The sequence below is a fragment of the Centruroides sculpturatus genome, unplaced genomic scaffold (assembly GCF_000671375.1).
Source record: "Centruroides sculpturatus isolate CEXI.00-Female unplaced genomic scaffold, Cexi_2.0 scaffold940, whole genome shotgun sequence".
Lineage (NCBI taxonomy): Eukaryota > Metazoa > Arthropoda > Arachnida > Scorpiones > Buthidae > Centruroides > Centruroides sculpturatus.
Genome location: NW_019385030.1, coordinates 186,138 through 211,818, shown reverse-complemented (window position 1 = coordinate 211,818; position 25,681 = coordinate 186,138). Strand labels below are relative to the sequence as shown.

The 25,681-nt window shown below is 27.0% G+C and overlaps 1 protein-coding gene across 3 annotated transcripts in view; it reads right to left on the bottom strand.

Annotated features, from left to right (window-relative positions):
* The window catches only part of LOC111633658 (CUGBP Elav-like family member 4), a 299,636-nt gene that overhangs the window by 139,699 nt on the left and 134,256 nt on the right, over nt 1-25,681 (bottom strand). Inside the window, exon 3 of one of the 3 annotated variants that reach the window (XM_023378265.1) lies at nt 19,331-19,629. The exons of the other annotated variants lie outside the window; for them this stretch is intronic. Coding sequence (XP_023234033.1) covers nt 19,492-19,629 — 138 coding nt within the window. The 3' untranslated portion in view covers nt 19,331-19,491. Of the gene's footprint in view, nt 1-19,330; nt 19,630-25,681 lie in introns of those variants that run through there. 3 annotated transcript variants of the gene reach the window in all.

The window sequence follows — 25,681 nt, the reverse complement described above, 5'->3', positions numbered from 1 at the left end:
TATATATTATTTTATTAATATTATTTATAGTAATATCATTAAATTTCATTAACTAATAATATAAATAAACTATAAATTTTGTAAATTTCAGTCATTTAAATTAAAAGTACAAATTACACTTATATTGATTTAAATACCTGTATAATGAAATAGAAGAATCGTAATAAATGAATTTATATCTTTTAAGTTAAATAACGAAATAATTCGTTATTGATTTATAAGAAAACAACTATATAAAAATGTTATTTTAGAACTAATGAAGACGAACTAAGATCTGTTTGCATAAAAAACACTCGGCTGCAGGGTGTCATTCATAAATTCTACGTACAACAGAACAAAAACCGTTTTTCTTGTCCTATTCGACTTCATCTCTGTTTGCCGTTTATTGATTTTACGGATCGTGAAGGACAAATCCTCTACTAGGGAGAGGGCTTTAAGTTCCGGACGGCAGAGAATCCGTTGGTCCACCCATCTCCCAAATGTCATCTGGACTCTTCCTTCATAATTTCCTTTGACAGCCGACCGACACCAAGAAAGAGGAACAAAAATCCTTAACTCCGAATATGTTGGGAAGAGGGATGGTTTGGCAAGAAGCCAACCATTCTCCTACTGTCCTGGGACCACCGGGAATTGGGACAGCGGGAGGGGGTGTGTCATACAATTGCAGACTCCGACTGTTGGTGGTCTTCCTTTGCTTTTACTTCAACTTCTATTTTTTTTTTCTTCTTTTTTTTATAATATTTCGTTTCTTGTACTTTCTTTCCTTTCTTTCAATTTTATCCATTAATCCTTAGTTTTATCTCTTGTGTGTATAGGCCTACCTGTCGTGATGTACCAAAAATAAAGCTTTCTTCTTTATAAGGCTCTCACAAAAAAGATTGGATTGAGTTAGAATTCTCTTTTTTATATTAAATTCTGATTACAAATATTTAAAAAAAATAGACTGCAGTTCTTATATCTAAAAACCTTCAATATGTTTTAGAAAAAGAAACAAATAAAAACTAATCCAACCTGATCAAGAATTATGCAAGTCATTATTATAGAGACAAGTACACGAACCAGGAAAAATAAGTAATTTTGTATAGATTCTCGTTACACGAATAACTTAGTTAAGACATAAAAAAGTCAAGCAATTATCAAAAGATGTAAAGACATCAAAAAGCGAAATGGCTATCAAATGATAAAAGAATTATTTATCGGTAGATTTAAAGTAATCTTGCTATAAAATAAGATGAGATACTGTCATGCAAATATGCAAATTACATTAAAGTAATGTAATTGCTAATGTTATTTACATTAATGTCATTTCTTAATTCCTTTCTAGAATAAAAATATCGACAAACAATTAGTATACAGGCTCATTTAACTTCTATTGAAAAAAAACGAATATATTTTTAAATATTAAAAGATAATNTAAGGTATTTTATATGTATATACAATGTCTTTTTTTATTTTTAAAATAAATAAAAATTTTAAAAATTAAAGAGTATTTTTTCAGTAATATATCTTAATTCAGATCTGTTATAAGCTCAAATAGCTTTATATGGTTATTCGGCATGAAAAATAGCAATAAATTGATTTTGTTGTGTTAAAAATAGAATTTTATAAGACAAAATTGGATTGTATCCATAATTTTTTTTTCTGATTAAAATAAATTCTGATTTGTAAATTATTAAACGAGATACGTTATCGTGTTTGTTTTCCACATTCAGAATAATGATAATCGTTATGAAGTCGTGAAATATTCAATTTTCAGCTGAATAAAAAATGCAGGAACTAAAAAACTGTAGAAATAAATCGATTTTGATTTTCTAGAGCTTATATATGTACATATAAGCTCTAGAAATATATATACATATATATCACACATAAATGTATAGAGGAAGAGAGAGAGAGAGTTGTCAAGTAATTTATGAATTAAGGTTTATTTTTTATACAGAAAAAGTCGGAGAAAAACATTTGTTTTGGCATTAAAAAGTATCAAAGATATAGATTAAGTGTTATATTTAACAATTTGTCAATTATCGTGTAGAACATTGAGATATTTAAATCAATAACAGCAGCAAGAAAACTAAAAAAATAAAAGATTAATTAATTTGTATGATGAGATTCCTCATCAAATCATTTTTCCGATTTTTATCTAAAAATGTTACACATAAAAAAAATTTTATTTTATTTCTATTTCCTAAATCATTCAAACGAAATTCTTTTTTATGTTTTAAAGCCGAATTTCTCGAAATAAAATTAATATAAATGCAACGAAAAAATAATTATTATAAATATTAAAATAATTCATCATTTTAAAGCGCATTAAGAAAATCAGGGTGAGATAAGCGTANAAATGATTAATTATTAAAACTTTTTGAATTTTTTAAATATTTTTTTTTGCTATTTTTCCATCCATCAAATATAGTATAAGATTTTTTTTAGAAATAGACTGACAAACTACGAGTTAGAATTAATTAATCTACTTTTTTAGTCAGAGAAATATATTGTAACTTTTTTTAAAAAAAATTCTAAATTCTAAATAAATAATATGAAAAAATCAAAAATTAAATTGAAATTTTTAATGATATTAGGGGTTATAAGCAAAATATAAACGTTAAATAGACTTAAAAGTATAACAGGAACAAATGCATCATGTTTTAGCCTTCTTCAAGTGATTTAAAACTACATCATGCAAAATATATAGTATATCGCATGTCAACATGCAAATTGCAAATATAATATTTAAATAGAATCAAACGTAAGTTTCAATTCAGAATATTCGTTCATACATGAAATTGTACTGTATATAGGTCTCTATATACTTGTGTATATGTCCTAAGCTATTAATAAATTTTAAAAGTTTAATATAATTTTAAAAAGTTTAATTTCGATTAAAAAATTAAATTTAAATGACTTATTATTATTAATAATAATTTTCAAATAGTTTTTCAAACTTTAAATTAATTTTTCTTCTTATTTTGACCTAGAGGCAGATTTTTATAATAATACAAGAAAGTTGAAACCAAANAATATAATATTTAAATAGAATCAAACGTAAGTTTCAATTCAGAATATTCGTTCATACATGAAATTGTACTGTATATAGGTCTATATACTTGTGTATATGTCCTAAGCTATTAATAAATTTTAAAAGTTTAATATAATTTTAAAAAGTTTAATTTCGATTAAAAAATTAAATTTAAATGACTTATTATTATTAATAATAATTTTCAAATAGTTTTTCAAACTTTAAATTAATTTTTCTTCTTATTTTGACCTAGAGGCAGATTTTTATAATAATACAAGAAAGTTGAAACCAAAGGAATTTTTCTTATTACATGAAGAAAAATTTTAAGTAAAAGAAAAAAATCACAATAAAGAAAAGAAAAAAAAGACTAGAAATAATGAGGGATAAAGATAACATCTAACATTGAACTAGATTAAATTTATTTTATTTTTGGTTTAATATGAAACATAAAACTTTGATATGTTGCAGAAGTTAACTAAGTACAGTACAAGTAAAAAGAAAAAAAACTCCCATAAGGATATGATGGGCCTAAATTTAGAAGCATTTTTTGCGTGATTATATTCTTTAAGTACGAAAAAATGATATTTAATAAAAGAATATTTTCTATAAAATTCTTCGAACTTCCAGAATTTTATATCAGATTATACCATAAGAGAAATATGTTAATCAGATATGCCTATAAAATGTCTATATTAAGATATCAGCTGTTATATTCTCATATGAAAAAAATAACAGGTGATATTTTTCAGATATACAGTACAGTACAGTACATAATAATTCTACAGATTATATAAATGAATTATAATAAGATAATAAAATTGAAAATGAAAATATTTAAATTTTATAAATATTTTCATTTCTTATCGATTAATTAATATTTCAACGCATAAAATTTTTTATACGTCAAATTTTTATGATAAAAAAATGACTAAGTGCGAGAAACGTCAATAAAAGAATTTAATAAAATGTCTAACAGTTAGTAGATACTTATAGAATATTTTATATTCTCTTAAAGTTTATCAAAATACAGGAATCTTTTAGTAATTTTCATCAGAAGAGTTTTACAATGACCAAAGTTTCAATTTAATCTTTGCGAGTTTTTATAACATCCAACCGTTTCCAATACTAACAGATAAAGTATCCTGTTTCATTGCTTATTATGTTTGCTTTGGCAAGATGCCTTCAAAATTTTGATCAAATAGTTTTGTAAGGTAATATTGACATACTGTTGACGTTGCTTTTCAACTTTTCGGTACTGAATTGTCCATCTGAAACCATTTTTCGTCGTTCGTCACTCCTGCGAAAAATCCTATTGCCCAGAAAAATATTTTTATTATTTTTTTTAAACTTAAATCTCCTTAGAATTCAAATTTCACTTAGAAGTAGTCTTCCACTTTTGAAAAGAAAAATCTGCTTGTTTATGCCTTGCTTTGAAGAAAGATCTTTTCAACAATTCTAAGTCGTTCTTCAATTTCCCCAAGGAGACGTCATCATATATCTTGCATTTATTTCAGGACCGCATTGCTCCAATAATTTTATTCGCTTAAAATCATAAAAATAAAATGTTTTTCATATTTTTATACCGAATAGAATATTCTATTTTCACTTAGAAGTAGTCTTCCACTTTTGAAAAGAAAAATCTGCTTGTTTATGCCTTGCTTTGAAGAAAGATCTTTTCAACAATTCTAAGTCGTTCTTCAATTTCCCCAAGGAGACGTCATCATATATCTTGCATTTATTTCAGGACCGCATTGCTCCAATAATTTTATTCGCTTAAAATCATAAAAATAAAATGTTTTTCATATTTTTATACCGAATAGAATATTCTATTAAGTAAAAATAATAGGATGTATTCTGAAATATAATTTGAACTCTATAAAAGCTGATTATATAGCCTATAATCTATTACAATATTTTCTGCCTTAAAATAAAACTGAAAAAAGCCGTTACTAACTTTCTTTTTACCTAATTAAAGAATTTCTCTCAAAATCAAGCTTAATAAATAAAATTGAAAAATTTTTTTAAATTGTTTTTAATCTATTAGCGAGGACATTATCGCTACTGTTACTATTATCATTTTTCTCTTTTTTAAATCATTATTTCAATTAATGTACTTTAAATATTAATGTAATAATATTTTAATTTATTTAACTTGTCTATTTTAATAAAATATACGATTTATCTGTATGGAATGGCTAAGGTCTTTCTTCTAATTCGAATTAATAAAGCTACTTCTACTAATTATAAAAACATCCACTTAAAGATTGATTTGTCAAATTTTCATTTTTTATTAAATAGCAAAATTCTGCAAAATTTTATTTCCTTTCACCTGTTTTTAAATGCATTAATTAAGCATTTTCTTTAATCATTTCAACGAAACGAATTTTCAATAAATCCCAATTCTTAAACAGTTCCTAAATATATTACGTTAAATTTTAAATTAAATAGAAACATACATAATTTTTTAAAATTATATATTAATATAAACTTATTATACTATTGTTTTAATTTATGGTTCAATCAATATGCAGGTTCTGAATAGAAATTTTAAGCCTAAACTAACAAACACGTGTCTTTGTTTATATTTAATAAACAGCGCCCATAACGGATATATATATATATATATATATTTTTTTAAGGAAGTAATTTACTAAATGACATTCGAATCAGCAATCAATCTTAAAACATTTGTAAATTTTGAAATGAAATAGTTATTTTAAACTTCATCCTAATAAACACGTTTCAATGGGAGTAGTAACACTTTGCAGACCCAATATTTGTAATTTATCGCTTAGTTTAATATACTTTAAATACCCAATAAACAATATCCATAATAATCTAATGGCTTTCGACTCATTTATTATATTAACAAGTCGTCGTTATGGAATACATATACATATATATATATTCGGTAGTTGTTAAAGTTATTATTAAATTCCGAAAGTATTTCAAAATTTGATGGACTGAATTAACTGCATGTAACCAAAGTTAAATAATATGAAATTATTATTAATATAAAGAATTAAGAGAAACAGTTTTAGAAATTTCATTTAATAAAGATTGCCCAGTTAACTAATAAAATGAATATTAAATATCTCATTAATTATTCTATAAAGTGGAATTTATTTTATTACTCTTTGTATCTAGGAATCTAATGCTTAAGGCAAAAGAAAACGTTTCAATTTGAAAATAGAACCCAAGTAAAGTGGCTTTTAATAAAAGTTTTAATCTTTAAAAAGTTTCAAATTATCAATTACAAAAAAATCCTTCTAATTTATGATTAAATGCATAATNATTAAAAAAAATAATAATATAAATACATTTAAAGTAAATTTGTATTAAAGAAAATGACTTATAATATATGGAAATAACATTAATAGTTTATTTATTATTTTTTTTATTATTAAAGAAAAGAAGTTTCATTAAAGAGAATTTCTGCTCTTGAATTTTTTTCCTAAGCATTCACTCTCAGCTGTAATGATTTTAGACCCAGACTAGGTATTTATTAAACAATAAATATATAGTAATTAACTAGAGTCTCATTTATTTCAGTAGATAGAAAGAATTTATTCAAATCAGAAGTTTTAAAGTGTTGCAAACCTGTCTGATACGAGTATATGAGGATACCAGAAGCGAAATGTAATTTAATGTGACTCCCTGGGATGTAGTTTGATTGAACTAAGGTTGTTAATTATTTCCAATGGGAAGCATAGATGAGAATTATTGGTTTTGAGTTCATAATAAAGTAGGTTACAGGCACAATGCAGTTTGAACAAGAAAGACTTGGATTTTCTGTGAATTAATGTGATGTTCACAATTAGATTTTTGATATTATTTAGAATAACATTTGTTTAATTACTTTTAAAGTTCATTTAATGTTCGTTACTGGCAATTTCTGACGTATATTTATAAGTTTTAGATCTATAAATAGGTTATAAATACTTGTTATAAGACATTATTTATTTTAAAATCTGTAATTATAAACGTATACAGGTTTAAGCTTTTATTTTTGTTTTATAATAATAAATTGATAAGAGAAATGTTTCAAGTGTTTAGACAAAGTTAAGCAAAGTTACAAAACTTTGAAATGATTTTCCTGAAATATGGTTGATTCGATGTCATCAATCGAAATTTTAAAATTATATTCATATTTATCTCGTGTAAAAAGCAGCTTTTCTTGAATATCAAAGCAGAAAAGCTTTAAAAGAAAAGAGAACACGAGAACGCTCCGGGATAATTTTCTTTATTAGCAATTTTCCGCCATTAATTCTTAAATGTGGACATCTTTGTGTCATCCAAGAAATATGGTTTCAGCCAAGTCTGACTATTGAGAGTAAAGTTAAACAAGACTGTATCTAATCTCCACCTTTAACAACGTTATGGAATACATATACATATATATATATTCGGTAGTTGTTAAAGTTATTATTAAATTCCGAAAGTATTTCAAAATTTGATGGACTGAATTAACTGCATGTAACCAAAGTTAAATAATATGAAATTATTATTAATATAAAGAATTAAGAGAAACAGTTTTAGAAATTTCATTTAATAAAGATTGCCCAGTTAACTAATAAAATGAATATTAAATATCTCATTAATTATTCTATAAAGTGGAATTTATTTTATTACTCTTTGTATCTAGGAATCTAATGCTTAAGGCAAAAGAAAACGTTTCAATTTGAAAATAGAACCCAAGTAAAGTGGCTTTTAATAAAAGTTTTAATCTTTAAAAAGTTTCAAATTATCAATTACAAAAAAATCCTTCTAATTTATGATTAAATGCATAATAAAAAAACGCTCGAAAAATTAAAATTAAAAATTATATANATTGATGACTATTAATAAACGCGGTCAGGTAACCGAGACTGATGAATTCTCATCGGAATTCTCGATCTTAATTTACTTTATGGTAGTTTTACTCCTTTTCAATGGAAAAGTAAAGTAATTCTTTTCACAGAGGAACAGCTTTATATAATATTGAATGAAGCTGTAGATAGTTTCTGTGGCATGGAAACTCAGGTATATGACACAGACCAATAAGTAATTCGCAAACTTTCGGTTGGACATTCCGGAGAAGTTAGTTCATTGATTGGCTTTGTCGTACGCCTTAAGGCGGAGTGATCTGTTGGAGAGGGGTAAGGAAGTATAGACAACGTCCAGAAACTGTAACGGGAAAGTCCAAAATGCCGGAAGGCGCGGACACATTCCATTAGCAAAGTTTGCTACAGCTTCCATCGTCTCTTATTAGCGTTGTCAACGTTCCCTGCAGAATCTGTTCGTAGTACGTACAAATAGGAAAAGGCAGGATAGAGGCGTACAGTTCGACACCGCAGGCTATGATGTACACTAATAAAGCTATTATTGTATATACCTAGTAAGGCTGAAACTGAATTGTCTTACAACTTTAAGAAGGAAAAGTTTAAGAAATGCCAAGACAACTTTAACATTTTTTAAAGTTCCTTTATTCTAAATGATTTGCTCTATCTTAAAAAAAAGGCTGATCAATTTTACCGGTAGAACTTTATATAATAAAGTCTTAAGGGATTATTAATTTTAAAAAAATCTCATTTTTGATTCTGTATTTGTTAAAAATTTAATTAAATTATTTACTAGAACTTAAGTAATATTAGTTTTTATTTCTAAAATTTCGCAGTTTTCTTAATAGATAAATAAATTTAAAATTTATATATTTATAAATAATCATTAAAAATTTAAATTGGAAATTAAATTGGAAATATGTGTAAAAAACTATTTCACAGTACAATGATTAATTATATTAATAACTAAAAGTATTAAAACATCATTAAGGGTAAGAAAATATATTCGACTGAAGTTTCCCTCCATCAAAAAGTATTTAAAATATCGTCTGACGGTTTTACATCAATCAACTTATAAAAATTTTATTCGAATTCATGCGTAAAAAATAGTAAAATATGAATTTAGCTAATAATGTTTAAAGTTAAAATATTTTCGAGTGTTATTTTCTTCATTTTATGCCATTACAGATTCAATTAAGATACATAAATTGCATCTTTAAAAAATATAAGATTTCATTTCTTAAAAGTTAAATTCATTGAACATGAAACTGAGAAATAAAAAACTAATTTAAGATCTTAATTAATGTATTAAAAAATAAAGGTTTAAATTTTCAATATACAAAAATAAGATTTTATTTCTTTATTATTCACAAGCAGCTCTGTGTGTAAGTTGTTATATTTTTATCGTTTTGTAAAAAAGGAGACGATAATGGTATAAGTTAACTTTATAGTTAATATATTCATTTAAATTCGTAATCATTTAAACCTTTCAGATGATTGCTTCTATCATTCAGCCCTCTTTCTCTGAATAAATTTATTCTTTGTGGCGTGGAGAAACTGTCTATCAAACTGCAATTGTGTGCTATTTCTTAAGAAAAGTGATAGAGATAATCCTTAATCTATACTCATCAAATAGAGTGCTACTCACAGTAGCACTTAGATAAAATAAATATTATAGTAAATTAACAAATCATTATGAATGTTGATTTTGTGCAATAACATATTCATTTATATTTTTATATAGTTTTATAATATTGTCTATAAGATAAAATAAATATTATAGGCTACTATCTGTATAATACAATGACAACATACAACAGTTGANACCTCTTTAAGACTTGATCCTTTCCACTACTTTAGAAGTCGCGACAGAACCTTCCTAAACTTAATCGAAACCGAAATTTGATCTCGAAACAACTCGAACAAAATAAATAAAAAAATTCTTTTCTAGTTGATAAAATATTAAGGATATAATGATGCTTTGAGGTAAATATATCTTTATTTTATATAATTCAATGATTATTTACATTTTTTAAGGAGTAATTTATGATTAACTATTAGAGAAAAGTTCTTTAAAACTTTTCAATTTAAGATTTTATCGACATCCATCTAACAATCTATAAATTTCCAAATCAAAGCAAGAGAAAATACTGTATATTGATGACTATTAATAAACGCGGTCAGGTAACCGAGACTGATGAATTCTCATCGGAATTCTCGATCTTAATTTACTTTATGGTAGTTTTACTCCTTTTCAATGGAAAAGTAAAGTAATTCTTTTCACAGAGGAACAGCTTTATATAATATTGAATGAAGCTGTAGATAGTTTCTGTGGCATGGAAACTCAGGTATATGACACAGACCAATAAGTAATTCGCAAACTTTCGGTTGGACATTCCGGAGAAGTTAGTTCATTGATTGGCTTTGTCGTACGCCTTAAGGCGGAGTGATCTGTTGGAGAGGGGTAAGGAAGTATAGACAACGTCCAGAAACTGTAACGGGAAAGTCCAAAATGCCGGAAGGCGCGGACACATTCCATTAGCAAAGTTTGCTACAGCTTCCATCGTCTCTTATTAGCGTTGTCAACGTTCCCTGCAGAATCTGTTCGTAGTACGTACAAATAGGAAAAGGCAGGATAGAGGCGTACAGTTCGACACCGCAGGCTATGATGTACACTAATAAAGCTATTATTGTATATACCTAGTAAGGCTGAAACTGAATTGTCTTACAACTTTAAGAAGGAAAAGTTTAAGAAATGCCAAGACAACTTTAACATTTTTTAAAGTTCCTTTATTCTAAATGATTTGCTCTATCTTAAAAAAAAGGCTGATCAATTTTACCGGTAGAACTTTATATAATAAAGTCTTAAGGGATTATTAATTTTAAAAAAATCTCATTTTTGATTCTGTATTTGTTAAAAATTTAATTAAATTATTTACTAGAACTTAAGTAATATTAGTTTTTATTTCTAAAATTTCGCAGTTTTCTTAATAGATAAATAAATTTAAAATTTATATATTTATAAATAATCATTAAAAATTTAAATTGGAAATTAAATTGGAAATATGTGTAAAAAACTATTTCACAGTACAATGATTAATTATATTAATAACTAAAAGTATTAAAACATCATTAAGGGTAAGAAAATATATTCGACTGAAGTTTCCCTCCATCAAAAAGTATTTAAAATATCGTCTGACGGTTTTACATCAATCAACTTATAAAAATTTTATTCGAATTCATGCGTAAAAAATAGTAAAATATGAATTTAGCTAATAATGTTTAAAGTTAAAATATTTTCGAGTGTTATTTTCTTCATTTTATGCCATTACAGATTCAATTAAGATACATAAATTGCATCTTTAAAAAATATAAGATTTCATTTCTTAAAAGTTAAATTCATTGAACATGAAACTGAGAAATAAAAAAACTAATTTAAGATCTTAATTAATGTATTAAAAAATAAAGGTTTAAATTTTCAATATACAAAAATAAGATTTTATTTCTTTATTATTCACAAGCAGCTCTGTGTGTAAGTTGTTATATTTTTATCGTTTTGTAAAAAAGGAGACGATAATGGTATAAGTTAACTTTATAGTTAATATATTCATTTAAATTCGTAATCATTTAAACCTTTCAGATGATTGCTTCTATCATTCAGCCCTCTTTCTCTGAATAAATTTATTCTTTGTGGCGTGGAGAAACTGTCTATCAAACTGCAATTGTGTGCTATTTCTTAAGAAAAGTGATAGAGATAATCCTTAATCTATACTCATCAAATAGAGTGCTACTCACAGTAGCACTTAGATAAAATAAATATTATAGTAAATTAAACATATTAGTACTATAAATTAATCTCAGTTCAAATTTTGAAGACGAGCTATTACTTAAATTTCTTTGTGGTTTATTTCTTGTTATTACCTTGAACCATAATGGATTTTTGTTTGTGTATCTCCCAGAACTATAATCACAATTTTCTTATTATTTTTTTTCCTCCTATAACATAAATTTTGTTTCGAATTTACAAGAATCTTTTAAGGCGAATACAAATTTATCACCCAAGACGAACAGAAGAAAAAACAACAATATTTTCATTATAAATTGATTTCAGTTCAATCAATTTCCAGATTCTATTCTAACATTTATAACAGGTGACAGTTCTTAACTATAGGCTCTTTTCCATCATTCTCTTACTCAGAAATTTTCGATCCATCATAACGCTTAAAGAATATAGAAATCGATTTATTAGTATTGTAGTAGTAGTAGTAGTAGTAGTAGTAGTAGTAGTAGTTCACTTCTATGTGATAAAAATGAAATGTTTTGATCATCAAACTATACAAACACCTTAAATAATTACAAGATTTTACGATAGAAACTTCATAAAGTTTATTTCAAAATTTTGTAAAATCTTTGATATAAGTATTTAATATGTAAATTGAAGGTATTCTAGTTTACTATTAAATTATCTAACCAGTTTTGGTTGTGTCTAGGGAAACGAGAATAACATCATCATTGAATTATTCTACCTATAAAGGTAGGCCCGCTTTCTAGTAATAGTAATAGCAGTAGCTGCTAGAAGACTTGCAATTTTGTAATTACCTCTGCACTGTTTTAAAATTTTATAACTTGAAATATAAACAACACAAAAATAAGAGAAACTCTTCTCGGATTTGAATCTTTTTACTAGGAAAAAAAAATTTTATTCTTACTTTCGAGCATCTTTTAATGCTAAAATATTTAGTAATTTACTTTAATGATTGTAGTTAACGTATTTTTAAAAAATATATATATATTTTCTTTATAGAATTAGAAAGATAAACACAAATATATGTACATAACATTAATATTTTATCCTCTTTTTCTTAAGAATCTAACTGTAATAAATAGAGTATATATAAAAATTTACTATATATAGTTATTAAAACTGGATATATTGAGTTTTGGGATAATTTATCTTCTTTTTTTTCTTATTCTTAAAAATTGTTTCTCTTTTTTTAATAAAAAAAAAGAAGATAAAATTAATATCACACTCAGAATCTAGTCCATTGGAAATCGTTCAAATTGATCCACGAGTTGTCCAAACAATTTGGCCAAAATTGTTCGTTTTATATAAGTCCAAAGGCATTGATAAATTATCAAAAAATGTTGGAAAAATATATTTTATTATTGTACACTCCTTGATGTAATTATTGCCGAAAGGCAAATGTTGAAGAATTTAATCGTTTTCAAAATAAAATTGTTAAATGAAATAGAAATTTTGTAAAATTATTATAAATAAGAAATGATTAATATCTTACGTACGTTTTTTTATTTGGTTTTGCTATTTAAATTTATATTAAAATAAAAATAAAAAGCCGGAAAAATAAATGATTAAAATGGAGAATGAGAGATGGTCAAAGTATTCAAACGGTGCCATCTGTAGGTGAAGAAATGCATGAATGAATCGATTGATCTTCCCATTAAGAGCAGTTATTATCTGAAAAACTATGCACTAGAAAATTTTTTCTTAATAAAGTGTTTATCGAAAATAAAAGAAAAATCGAAGACACGTTCTCTTCAAAGAAGAATTGCAATGGATAAAAACGAAACCCAACGGTCTTTTCCGGAGATTTTCTAGTAGGTAGGTTCTTGCCATTGTTTGTTCGCTGTTAATTAACTTTGCTGGACAACCTAAGTGATGGTAATTAGCTTCACCGGACATAGGGACAGATGGCCGTGTCACTCGAGACGACAGAACGTGTTCTTTCTAAGCGGCGCCCAGGGGTCGTGTATGTCGAGACACCTGATACAACTCGGTCTTCCTACGATTCTGTTTGGATCCGCAGGCTCAGAAACAGGTGCTCTTCGCATTCAAGACCTTTACTAAATAATGATTTTTTTTTTATAATTAGAACATCGATTAGCTTTTGTTCTATTCTCCTTCAGCAGTGTTAGAAGTTTATTTCCTTCTTCTCAGCAATGAATGGTGTGCATTTTGTTTTGAAAATAATCTTCGCGGCTAAGAAGTAATTAATGGTTTTTTATCACCAAGTTTTCCGGCTAAGAATAAAGAACAAAACACTAGAAAGCTTCATTAAAAAACAAAAATGAAATAGAATTTGAGACAAAAGTGCTAAAGAAAATAACTAGAAAAAAAAAATGTTTTTGAAGAAAAACTTTCTAAAACGTGAAACTCCAAGAATGTTAATAATCATTTTTTCCTTCTTATATTACGTTCTTATTAAAAGTAAAAAATTTTAACAAAATTAAAAGAATTAACGTTATAAACTGTGCAAAATTATCTTCTTAATTAACGCAAGACATTAATTTGATTGATATTGAATATTGATTGATGTTGGCGTTAAGTAAAATCGATAAAATCGAGCATCAAGTGGCGAAGACCATATTTTGCTCATAACATTNAATAACTTTTCATTTTTTTTTTTATTTCTTCATTTAGAAGGTTAATATTCTAGTCAAAGACAGTAATCTTTAGGTGTCGATAGCCCATTTAACTTTCGACATTATTCACTGTTTAAGCAAAGATAACCCAAGAGAGACATTAGCCATCTTAATTGTTACTCTGATCTCTCAATAACCAGTAGATCTCGTAAAGGAACCGAGCCCATAAAAATGTCTTCCCTTTTATGTCAAAGAGTGTCCTGACTAGTCCTGGTTTTTGTAAGCGTTATCTCTATTACTTTCGTGTAATCTGACATAATCTCGTTTGCTATCTCGATGGAGGATAATCGCCAAGAGCGTATTTGTGATACAGAGCCGTTTCTTATATAGTAAGCGTTATGAACGTAATATAGAGAAAAAATCGATGTGACAATTTCACGAATAGGATATATATTTCGGATACGATTTGAATAAATGAGAGTTGATAACCGTGCAATTGTACGTATATCTTTATGATTGCAAGACATCTTCTTTAACCGGAGGACATTACAGTAAAATGATTTTAGTACCAACATTTTTTATTATATTTATTCAGTAATATCTATTTATTTTCAAATTAAAAATACGTAAATGCCGAAAATAAAGAGTACAATTTGGAAATTACAAAAATTTATAACCTGAAGCGCTATATTCAAATATTTTTGAACATAAGCAATCAACAATTTAACTCCTATGATATGAAGAATATAAGTGAGATTAGCTAAATTTTTATTTGAAGTATTAAAAATAAAAAATTTTACGCTATATTTCTTTATAATATAGATGATTTTTATTGTTATTTCGCGGTTAAACAGAAAAATTTCAAACTTTAATACGTTAGACGAAGTTTATAAAAACCGTTTTAAATTTATTTATTATAAAAATTAAGAGCCTATCTCAAGCAAGACATTTTTATTCAGTTTAATTCAGTCTAATTGATGTAATTTTTAATAAAATTCCATATATCATCTGTAAGATACAAAGAAATTTATATTGATACTACAAGAAATATTTAATAATCTTAAATGTTTATATTTTCAGTGATTTATTTATAATTAAATACTTTTAGAATTTAATATTTATATGTTTTAACTCGAAATATACATATCGAGAATAGATTATATAGATTTTTAATACGTGAAGTGTTTGAGAAGTGAATGGGTAAAGGCTGAAGATCTTCTCGTTAGCCACTTACAATATAACAATATTTGAGGAGTAAATAAGTCTTTAAACGGGTAAAGTTACAAAAAATATTACGGATGAACAAGGAGGTACGTCTTCATTGGTTATTCCCGATACGTAGGTCCGTTTTTCCTTTAGTTTCCTGCAAAATCCTCACGTTTCTTAGCTTAACTGTCGGCTGCCTTTTAAAACACCACCGGGCATTTTTCTTTCTTTGGTTATATACGTTTTTCTTACCGTCAAATCGATCACTCGAATCCCTTCTCCCCCTGTTTTTCCAACACTCCTCCACGCGAGAAACCTCCAGATTTCCTGGAAGAAAGATTCCGACCAAATGTCTTCCCACTTTCCTCTAAACGGAAATTTATTTTCAACCTAGGGAAAACTTTAGCATTTTATAATTCAAGCTTTGGAAACCCTGAACAAGAATAAGAGCCCTATCTACTTGGGAATTCTAATCTCGAATTCAGTGTAGTTGTCGTTGAATGATTCTTTTTATCAAATCTTTCTTCAAAACATAAGATTACTCGAGTGTATTCCAAAATCTATAGACATTCTTCAAATATAAGTATTCTACATTTTATAAGAAATAGAACGAAATTACTGAATTGAGATATTTTATTCAAACATTTGTTTCTGGAGCAAAATTTTATGTACTTTGTAGCAATACAAATATAAGTTCTATATATATATATTGTATATATGTAAGCTTAGTTTTTAATTAAATAAAGTCTATATACTGCAAATATGCGATATCTCTTCCGTAATAACAAAATTTTATATAAATAAAGTGCAAAACTGTAAAATGAAAACATATATTTCAGGTTTAGGATTTGTGAAATCGCCAAATTTGAGGGGAAAATGTAGTTGGAGAGTGAAATATTCCGAAATTGCCAGTGAAGTATCATTTGGTTTCAAAAAATATGATCTGTTATATACTGTAAAAGGTTTGGCATGTCACATTTTACAGAGTAGAAAATTGCCGAGTTCTAGCCAAACACTTTTTTTTTAAATTGATATTTTGATCGAAAAGTTTTTCCAAGTTGTAAACTAAGTAAGATTAAAAAAATTTCCTTTTCAAGATATACAAGCAAAATCCATTTATATTTAAATTTTATGAATATCCATTTAGTTTCATTATCATTTTATCAAATAATCTCATTTTGGAAACTCTCGAGTTAATACGAGTAATATTATCTTACTTAGAAAATCACGCCTGTGAATAACGTTTCCTTTTTTTTTTTTTATTTCTTCATTTAGAAGGTTAATATTCTAGTCAAAGACAGTAATCTTTAGGTGTCGATAGCCCATTTAACTTTCGACATTATTCACTGTTTAAGCAAAGATAACCCAAGAGAGACATTAGCCATCTTAATTGTTACTCTGATCTCTCAATAACCAGTAGATCTCGTAAAGGAACCGAGCCCATAAAAATGTCTTCCCTTTTATGTCAAAGAGTGTCCTGACTAGTCCTGGTTTTTGTAAGCGTTATCTCTATTACTTTCGTGTAATCTGACATAATCTCGTTTGCTATCTCGATGGAGGATAATCGCCAAGAGCGTCTTATCATTCCTTATGACTCTATTGCTCGTTAGATCCGTTTGTTTCCCCCTTTTATCTTCCCATGACAAATGTGATAAACGAAATCAACAAGGCATCCTACATGGACAAGGATTATCTTGAGCACAATGCAAGATTGCTATGAATGAAAGAATCGTATTCCTTTATAAAGAAGAAGAAGAAAAAAAAGATTGATATACCGAGTCACATCTGCAAAATATACATTTTCTACCTTATTCAGAAGGGATATACGATGCAAAAATCTTAAAATATATCGGTGAAAATTTATTATAACTACTTTACTAGCCCGATTCTTATAGAAAGAGGCTTAGAAGGCTTTAACCTTTATTCCCTATCCTGCCTCGATCTCTGTCCCTATTCAGCAATATCTTTCTTCTCTTGATATCCTTCTTTCGTGTCTGCTTCCAATATAAAGGCTATTGTTGATAGATTTCTTCTCACCCCTAAGGGGGAATGTTCACAGCTATGGAAACAGAATCTTATACCTAAGACTCCGCTCACGCTATTTATAAACGAAGCTTTACTGTACAGAAATATATATATATATCAGTGTATGCTATACAAACATATTAAAATTTATATTTAATTTTTTATTAAAAATAACCACCATTCAATTGGATGTAGATAAAATAACGAGACGAAAAGAATGGGTAGAACATACTCATAGATCCTAATCTGAGAGATATTATTTACCTTACAAAAGATGACAGTTGTGACATATGGGCGAGTATGAACATGGCTACTTTGTAATCAATAATTGTCGCTGTCATATTACAGTCTATTTGAATTTAGAAGTTTATTCTGCAACACGACCATTTCCTTATTCTTTGACAGAAAATATAGATTATTAGCGATTCCTTTCCTATTTTCTTAAGTAAAACAATCTTCCAAATGATGTATCGTAATTAGACCAAACAGAAAAAGGTGCGAAAAGTATTATTTTTTTCATTTATATCATTTTTACACGCAAAACTAAAAGAGTAAATGAAACATTAATAATGACTAAATTAAAAAAACAAGAGGCTAAATCATCATTCCGAGCGAAGATTTAATAATTCAAGTCCTCTTCATCTCTACTCGAGATGGAGAACAGTCAGCATTCTCAATACTTATAGCATAATAAAGAAGCAGTCAGCAGCTTACACATTTATTTCTACGCGTAAACACTTATCGGATATAGACATTTTTTTCAAATTAAAATCTAATTAAAATAAAAACTTTTTATCTAGAGGAGGGAGGGGGGAAAAGTAGAAAAAGTGGGAAAAAAATTCGAGGAGGGAAAAAAAGCAGTAAAGGAATATATCTGCTGGCTGCAGGTGAAGATTTCCTTTCGTCGATTCGTGTTCTGAAAAGGGTGTTGTTGTAAGCAGCGAAATTGAAAACCGAGAATTGGGTAAGATCTTGAAAACCGATGTAGCGTTAACCTTAACAGCTCGACGACTAGAAAATTTCCCTGGAGAGATGGCGTTATCCCATCCGGCAGTTCGTTGTGGGCAATGGTGTTGGGCTTACTGAGACAGGTGATTGATGAACGGTTTGCACCCGACAACGATCCATCATTCGCGATTCCTGTCGCTAGCTATGTCCTTCAAAACCCTGTCCAAAACCGATAGTGCATCCAAACACTCCTATGCGATTTTGTCAGGTGAACGGCACTCTGCCTTGCAGATGTTAATGGCCGTCTATGGCTCTTTTTTTTTTATTGGATAGTGTAAATATCCTGTAAAATTTTGATATGCAAATGACGATGTTGCTCTCGCGTTTAATGATTTTATAGGAGAATGACAGAATAAATTTAGCAGCATTACGCGCAGCATGATTAACAGGCTGAAATTTAATTGCTACATTTTTAACCGCTTAAAAAGTTAATAATATCTATAAAAAAAATTCTCCAAGCTAAAGCTATAATTAAAAATAATTTATGGTACAAAAACTTTTTTTTATTGCTTATTAATTTAAATTTTTTTTACAACAATGTTTATTAATTTGTATAAGAAGAGCGTTTTATATTAAAATTTTGGATTTTTATAAAAATGTAAAATTACTAAAAAAAAGTGGTAAATTTTAAATTCTAAACAAATTTTAATAATTCAAACGTAGATTTTTTTATCGCATAAAAATAATTTATAAGGCAAGAACGGTCAAACTGATTTATATTGTTGCCATCCTTCACCTAATGATAAAGTAAAAACGAAAACAGATACCAAATATCCGGTTACATATCTGAATTCGCCAGTTTAAACGGTTTCTATTTTCGGTAAAGTGCTCTTTCATGCTAGTCTTTCTCATTCCAGAGTCCAAGACAGGTGACCTTAGCATCTAGCTAGAGGTCAGCAGAGATATTCATCCAAAGCCATCCAACTTCACCACCACCTGGATTAAATTGACAGATCCATCGATTTTAATTTCATCCTTTGGACTTTCGTATCCTGAAAGCTTCCCCAACACGCCAACTTCAATATCCCTCCAATACTAAAACTTATTAGTGCCATTACCCGCAGTCCACAGTAAAGTCGTGAAGACATGACGGAAAGTAATGTTGATGCGGCTTGAAATCTTTCCGTTCAAGCTGACGTGATGGAAGAGCGGAGAAGCTATCTGTTCTGGATTCTTGAAGCGAATGAAACAGAAAGTAAAACATTTAATGTGTCAACCAATACGAAAAAAAAAATATATTATTACAAAGTTTAAAGTGTATCTACTGAAATTTTTCTTTCCAACATTAATTATTATCAAGCTAAGTTTCCAACCAAAGCGTGAAAATAGGTAGGAAAAATCTTACAAATATATAATTTATAAGGATTTAAGTGCTTTTATATAAGTAAATTTTTAAAAATTTGAGCTTCCAAATCTAAATTTTTAGCTAATTATTACAGAATCTATCAGGTAAGATCTCATCGTCAATTTAAATCCTAACGAATTAAATCTCTTCTTCCGTAAATTAAAAAAAATTATAAAAGAAAATTTAATAAATTTAAATGTAAGATATCAAAAACTTTTCAATTGAAATCTTTACAAGTTTGTAAAGTTAAATTAGTACAATAATTTCTACGATAAAAAATGTTCATGTATAAATGCTAACAACTCACGCCATTGCTCGTGAAAACTCCTCATATAATTCTTGTTTAAAAATAATTTTAAATATTTAAAATGTATATCAGATTTTCAGTAATATTTTAAAATTTAATAATTAGAAAACTCTTTAATTATTAACAAAATAAAATAAAAAAAAGGAAGAAAGAAAGAAAGAAAGAAAGAATTTGGAGAGAAAGATGTTATTCGCTCCTTTGTAGAAATAATATCTTTGTAAATAAAATATCCGAAAATAAAAGAAGAGTTTGCTATTAAAAATACATTTATTAAAGCTACAAAAGATTGCCATAACTAAAACGGGTTGATTTAAATATTTTCTTTCATATCGCAGATGTTTCTTATCAAATATCAATAACGCCTGTTGGCATGTTTTTCCTTTAATCATATTTAATGCAAGAAAACAAGTTTTACAGCGTGACTCGAAGAATTCTTCCCTTTCTTTTACAAAAATGGGACCATTTGTGTTTTCATTTGAATATTTAAAATTTAATAAGAAAATTTCGGGGAGGAAATCCTAATATTACAATATATCTAAACGAATATCACGTGATTTCTTTTATGTGGAATGTATCAGGAAGTGTCAAAAGTATTGGATTTTTAGAGCGGATTAAATTTCCCAAAATTCGTGGTCATGTGATAGCGCTGCTGCCATCTATTGACGTAAATTATCATTATTTTCTTATAAATTCGTTTTTATTCTAATTTGCATTATCTTAAGGTAGTTGATATCATAAAGATTTATGTAAAATTTTTAGAGAAATTTGTCTTATTTTTTTTAATTAAAATACTTTTAAAATATAGTTTTTTGGAGTATAAAAATTTGAAGAATGTTCGATTTTTAGAAGATTGCCTATAGTCGCTTTTATACAACAACGAAACTGATTAGAGAAGTTTAGAGGAGGAGGAGGAGGAGGATGCGGCACGCGAGAAAATCGAGTTATTAAGTTATGCGAGTTTAAAAAATTTTTAAAGTATGAAATTAATAAAAGCCATTTATTTTCGGATGAAGACATAAAAAACTAATATTGAACTACTTAAACTAAAAATGACATCTTTTGAAATCATCCGAAACGAGGTGGAGGAGGAAGAGAGCTGTTGGCAAAGTGACAAACCTCTAACCTTTCTGCTTCCACCGGGAAGCTATTCATGTGCAAATCTGCGGTAACTGAGGCAGGACCCGTGCTCGGAATTTGATTAGCGTTAATTTGTCTCCTTAATATCCTGACAGAAATGTGAAGAATGTACGGATGGACTGTTATCATTAAAAAGAAGAGATCTCTCCTTCATCACTTCCTAAGAGGTCATCGTCAGAAGGACCTAGAGAAAACTTCTCCATGCAACAAGAATAGATTTTTCTATTTCTGGTATTTGAGGTTTAACAAATAGAAAACATAATAAACTGGAAACATTTAGTAATAAAATCATTGGAAGAGTACTTAAACGTTTTACATATTCCATAATAAATCTTCAAATTTAAATACAATATTATAAAATAAAATAAAAATATTTTTCAGGATTTAAAAATTATTTTGTACAATATAAAAAAACAATCTATTTTGAATTTCTTAAAATGTAAGCTAACCAAATCATTTATCGATGTTTTATATCTGCAGTTATCAAATATCTCTAGGAGGATATTATTGATTTGTTCATCGTAATTCATTGAACGTCAGAATTCAATCTTCGACATGTCGATGCTGCCATCTCGTGCTTACCAAAGAAGAAATTCACCTTTACCTTATATTAGAACTGTAAATTTGTATAATATTTTGATATTACATCTTATATCAGAGCTTTCCTCTTTTGAAAACTAGAAATATTTGCATTGTAAAAACAAAAAAGTGTTTATTTATAGAAAAATCTATTTTACTGAATTTTAAAATGCCTCTAAAATAGATTTTTTTTTTCAGTTTTAAAGCTGCAGAAAGTTTTTTTTCTATTGTTAGATGTTTCCTATTTTAAAATATATTAGGTTGTTGCACCATTAAAATACTATATTTACACTTTAAAAAAGAGATTTATTTATTAGCTAAGGTGTATATTTGTGCTTCGAATGATAAAAAAAGTTAAAAATTTAGAATTTTAACATATCTAGAAGTAGAAAAATGTACAGCTTGGTGTTTTTATTTAATTAAATTAATAGAAAACACGTTGAACACAAAAAAATCTAACGCTCAACTGAAGGATAGGTCTGTATAATAATTAATATGCTTCATTTTGTAATAGTTTGATATTTAAAAAAGCCACTAAAAGACAGTTTAGAAAAAATTGAAAAAAAAAGCAAATTTTGATCTAGTAATAGTGAAATTTTAATTAAACTGTCATCATGAATGATCCAAAACTTTTATTTTTAACTTAAATTATATTTTTAATATTAAAATATCAATCTAGCAATATCTAAATTCTTGATAGCTACTTTCCGTTAAATATATATGTATATATTTAAAAAAAAGGAATAAATATAAAAATATATTTTCTTTCTTTAATCGAAGTAGAACATAAACTTCTATGTAAGACTATACACGTAAACGATAAAGTTAACGAACAGACAGTCTGACAAACGAGAAATGACTTTTAGAATTTGCTAAAATAGAAACCATTTTATGGTAGAAAATGACAGAGTAAAAAGTTTCTTTCAATTTTTTACAAAATGGCACATTTATCCTTCTTTCAGTAGTAACCAATTGAAGATATTATCAAGCATTGGCATTGCTGAAAGCAAAGGGAATCTGTAATCAAACGGAAAACCATCTCTCTGCACTCCTCTTTCTCTAGTTATCTCTTCCTTTAAATATGTTTCCGTCTCTCATTTAAATCGAAAATACACCAGTTTGTGTTCTGGAAAGCCTTTAAAATTATAAATTACATATTAACCTGAATTATTTTTTTAAATATAATATTATATTTTTATAACTTTAATGATATTTTTTTAAGAATCCAATTAAAATATTGCGTGTAATTAGTCCTCATCTCGTAAACTTTTTAATAACATTATGATGCATAATATTAAATGAACAATGTTAAGCGTCGAAGATAATGTACTCGAAGAAATTACACAGAAGCATGCCATAATTAGTTTCAGTCAACAATACTTTTCCTAACAGCAAGGTAATGGTTGTAATGATTAATACATTCTTTAAAACACTTCAAGTACAGACTCGTTAACAATAAAATTCCTACTGTTCTTAAATTATAATCTCCATCACGAAAAAAATGCTTTCATTAACCAAAATACATTAATAACAATTGCTACTAATCAATATTTTCTACGAATTTTACTCCAGGATAAAAGAGGAGAGAGAGAGAGAGAGAGAGATAAAAAAAACAAAAAAGAAAATGTAAAATTCATTCGTAGTTTGATTCGAAAGTGTGTTTAGTGAATAATCTCCTGTTTGTACAAAAGAGAAATATTTAACAGAAATGTAAATCGATATATGTCGTTAATTTCTATTTGTTAAACCTTCTCTAATTAAACAAGACAAAGTAACAAAACAGTTTATTATGTTCTTTAAAAATCGATTATATCAATAATTTGCTAGCTTGGATCATTAAAGAGTAAAATTGTATTGTGTAACTCGTGTCGATTCGTTTCTCGGCATTATATAAAATTTTTCTTTCTTTTTTCAACCATGTTCTAACTGGTTAGGCGGCGACCACCTGCACGCTGCAACTTGTCCTACCTTTATCAAGAAACCATCCATCATTTGTCTGGAGAGCTATTGTTAGAATCCGTCCAAGCTACCGACTTCTATAATGGGCCATATCACGTGACTATCTTTTAATGTTAACCTCTGCTTTGCTTCAATTATGTTTTTCCAATCTGTTTATCCCTATTCTACAATCCTTGGCTATTAAAGCAACTTTTAAAAAATCTATATTGTAATAACAAGTGGCTACGTATGCGAAGAAATATATTTTTTTTAATTAAATAACTTTAAAATTTTATATTGAAAAAAAAACATTTTAACTTGTTATGCTTCGAAATGATTTTTCTGTTTTCTAAACTCCAAGTTAAACAAAGACCAACAGGAGTGTTGTGAGTTTAGAAAAATGCAATTACTTTTTTCTCTTTTTGGATTGTAAAAAAGAAGAAGAAGAAGAAGAAGAAATATTTTTCGTCTTCTTTACAAATGTTCTTAAGAAAGAAATCCTAACTAACAAATAAAAAAAAATGTCAAAAATAACAAGATTTTTAAACCACTAAACCACTAAAATTTTCGATTGAAAATTCGAATTTCTAGATATTTTAATGGCTCTATAAATTATTATATCGCCACAATCATACTAAATTTATGTAATATTATTACTGTGCTGTANATATTTTTTAAATTCTTTTTAATAAAAAGATAAAAACTTTAGTTTAAAACAGCGTGAAATTTTAATTTACTTAAAATAAAATTAACAGCAAAGCCGTGTTTATTTTACTTTTTATACAAATTAAGTGCATAATTTAAACAATATATTAATATAATTTTTAAATTTCTTAGACAAAAATATTAAAATTTACTTAAAAATTAAGAAAAATTTTAAGTTTAGTTAAAGCAAAATTAATGTTCGAAACAAAGTTAAAAGCAAAAAATATGCTTATTATAAGCGCATTCGTAGTGTAAGAGTAGTCTTTCACGTCAATTTCACGTCATTATTATAGTTTTTTTGCAATGGAAAAGTGTAAAATGACGTAAAAGAACACTATTCTGACAAAACAAATGCGCATACCTTTGATATCACTTCTACAAATTTTTATAATGGAGAAGTGTAAAATGACGTAATACTATGACTTGTATGCAAATTAGATATAAAATTTAGACACTACATTAATATATTTTTTAAATTTCTTCGGTATAAAACAACTGAATTCCAACGACAGGAATCTGCTTCTTTATAAAAAAAATTCAACTTTTGGGTGTAGTTTACGAATTATTTTTGTGGAAGAAAGTATATTTTCGGGTATGGAAAAGTGAAGAGGGATTTAGTAAACATCGAGAGAAAGACCAACACCAAAACTGAATAAATCTTAAAGGTAAGAAGAAAAATAAACTGCAGAAACAAAAACTAACTAATAGTGTAAAAAAAAAAGCAGAAATTACTTCGTCCCGTCTTATTATAAGTATTTGAAATCAACTTTAAAATTAAATTTTACCTTTTATATGACTTTTATAATTGAAATACAAACCATTTTTAGAAATTCAAATTTTCTTTAATTTCTAAGTTAATCATTAATCTGACTCAATCTATTAAATTTATGAACAAAAATTTTTAAATAACCTACCACAATTACCGAGATGAAAATATATTTTCCCCCCTTCTTTCTTTATATCTATCTGAATTTTTTCCCTTTTGAAAATTCATATAAATTTAAAAGTCGATGTAATTTTTTATATAGTAGACGTAAAAATTAATATTTAAAAAATAAATAAAATTAACTATTATCATTTTTTTGCAAATTTTTAAATATTTAATTTATTATATATAACAGTTTAGTTAATAGAGGGATATATAAGTTAATTCTCGAATTTAAATCGAAATAAACCTGTAATTTATTAATGATGAAAAACTTTTATATAAATTA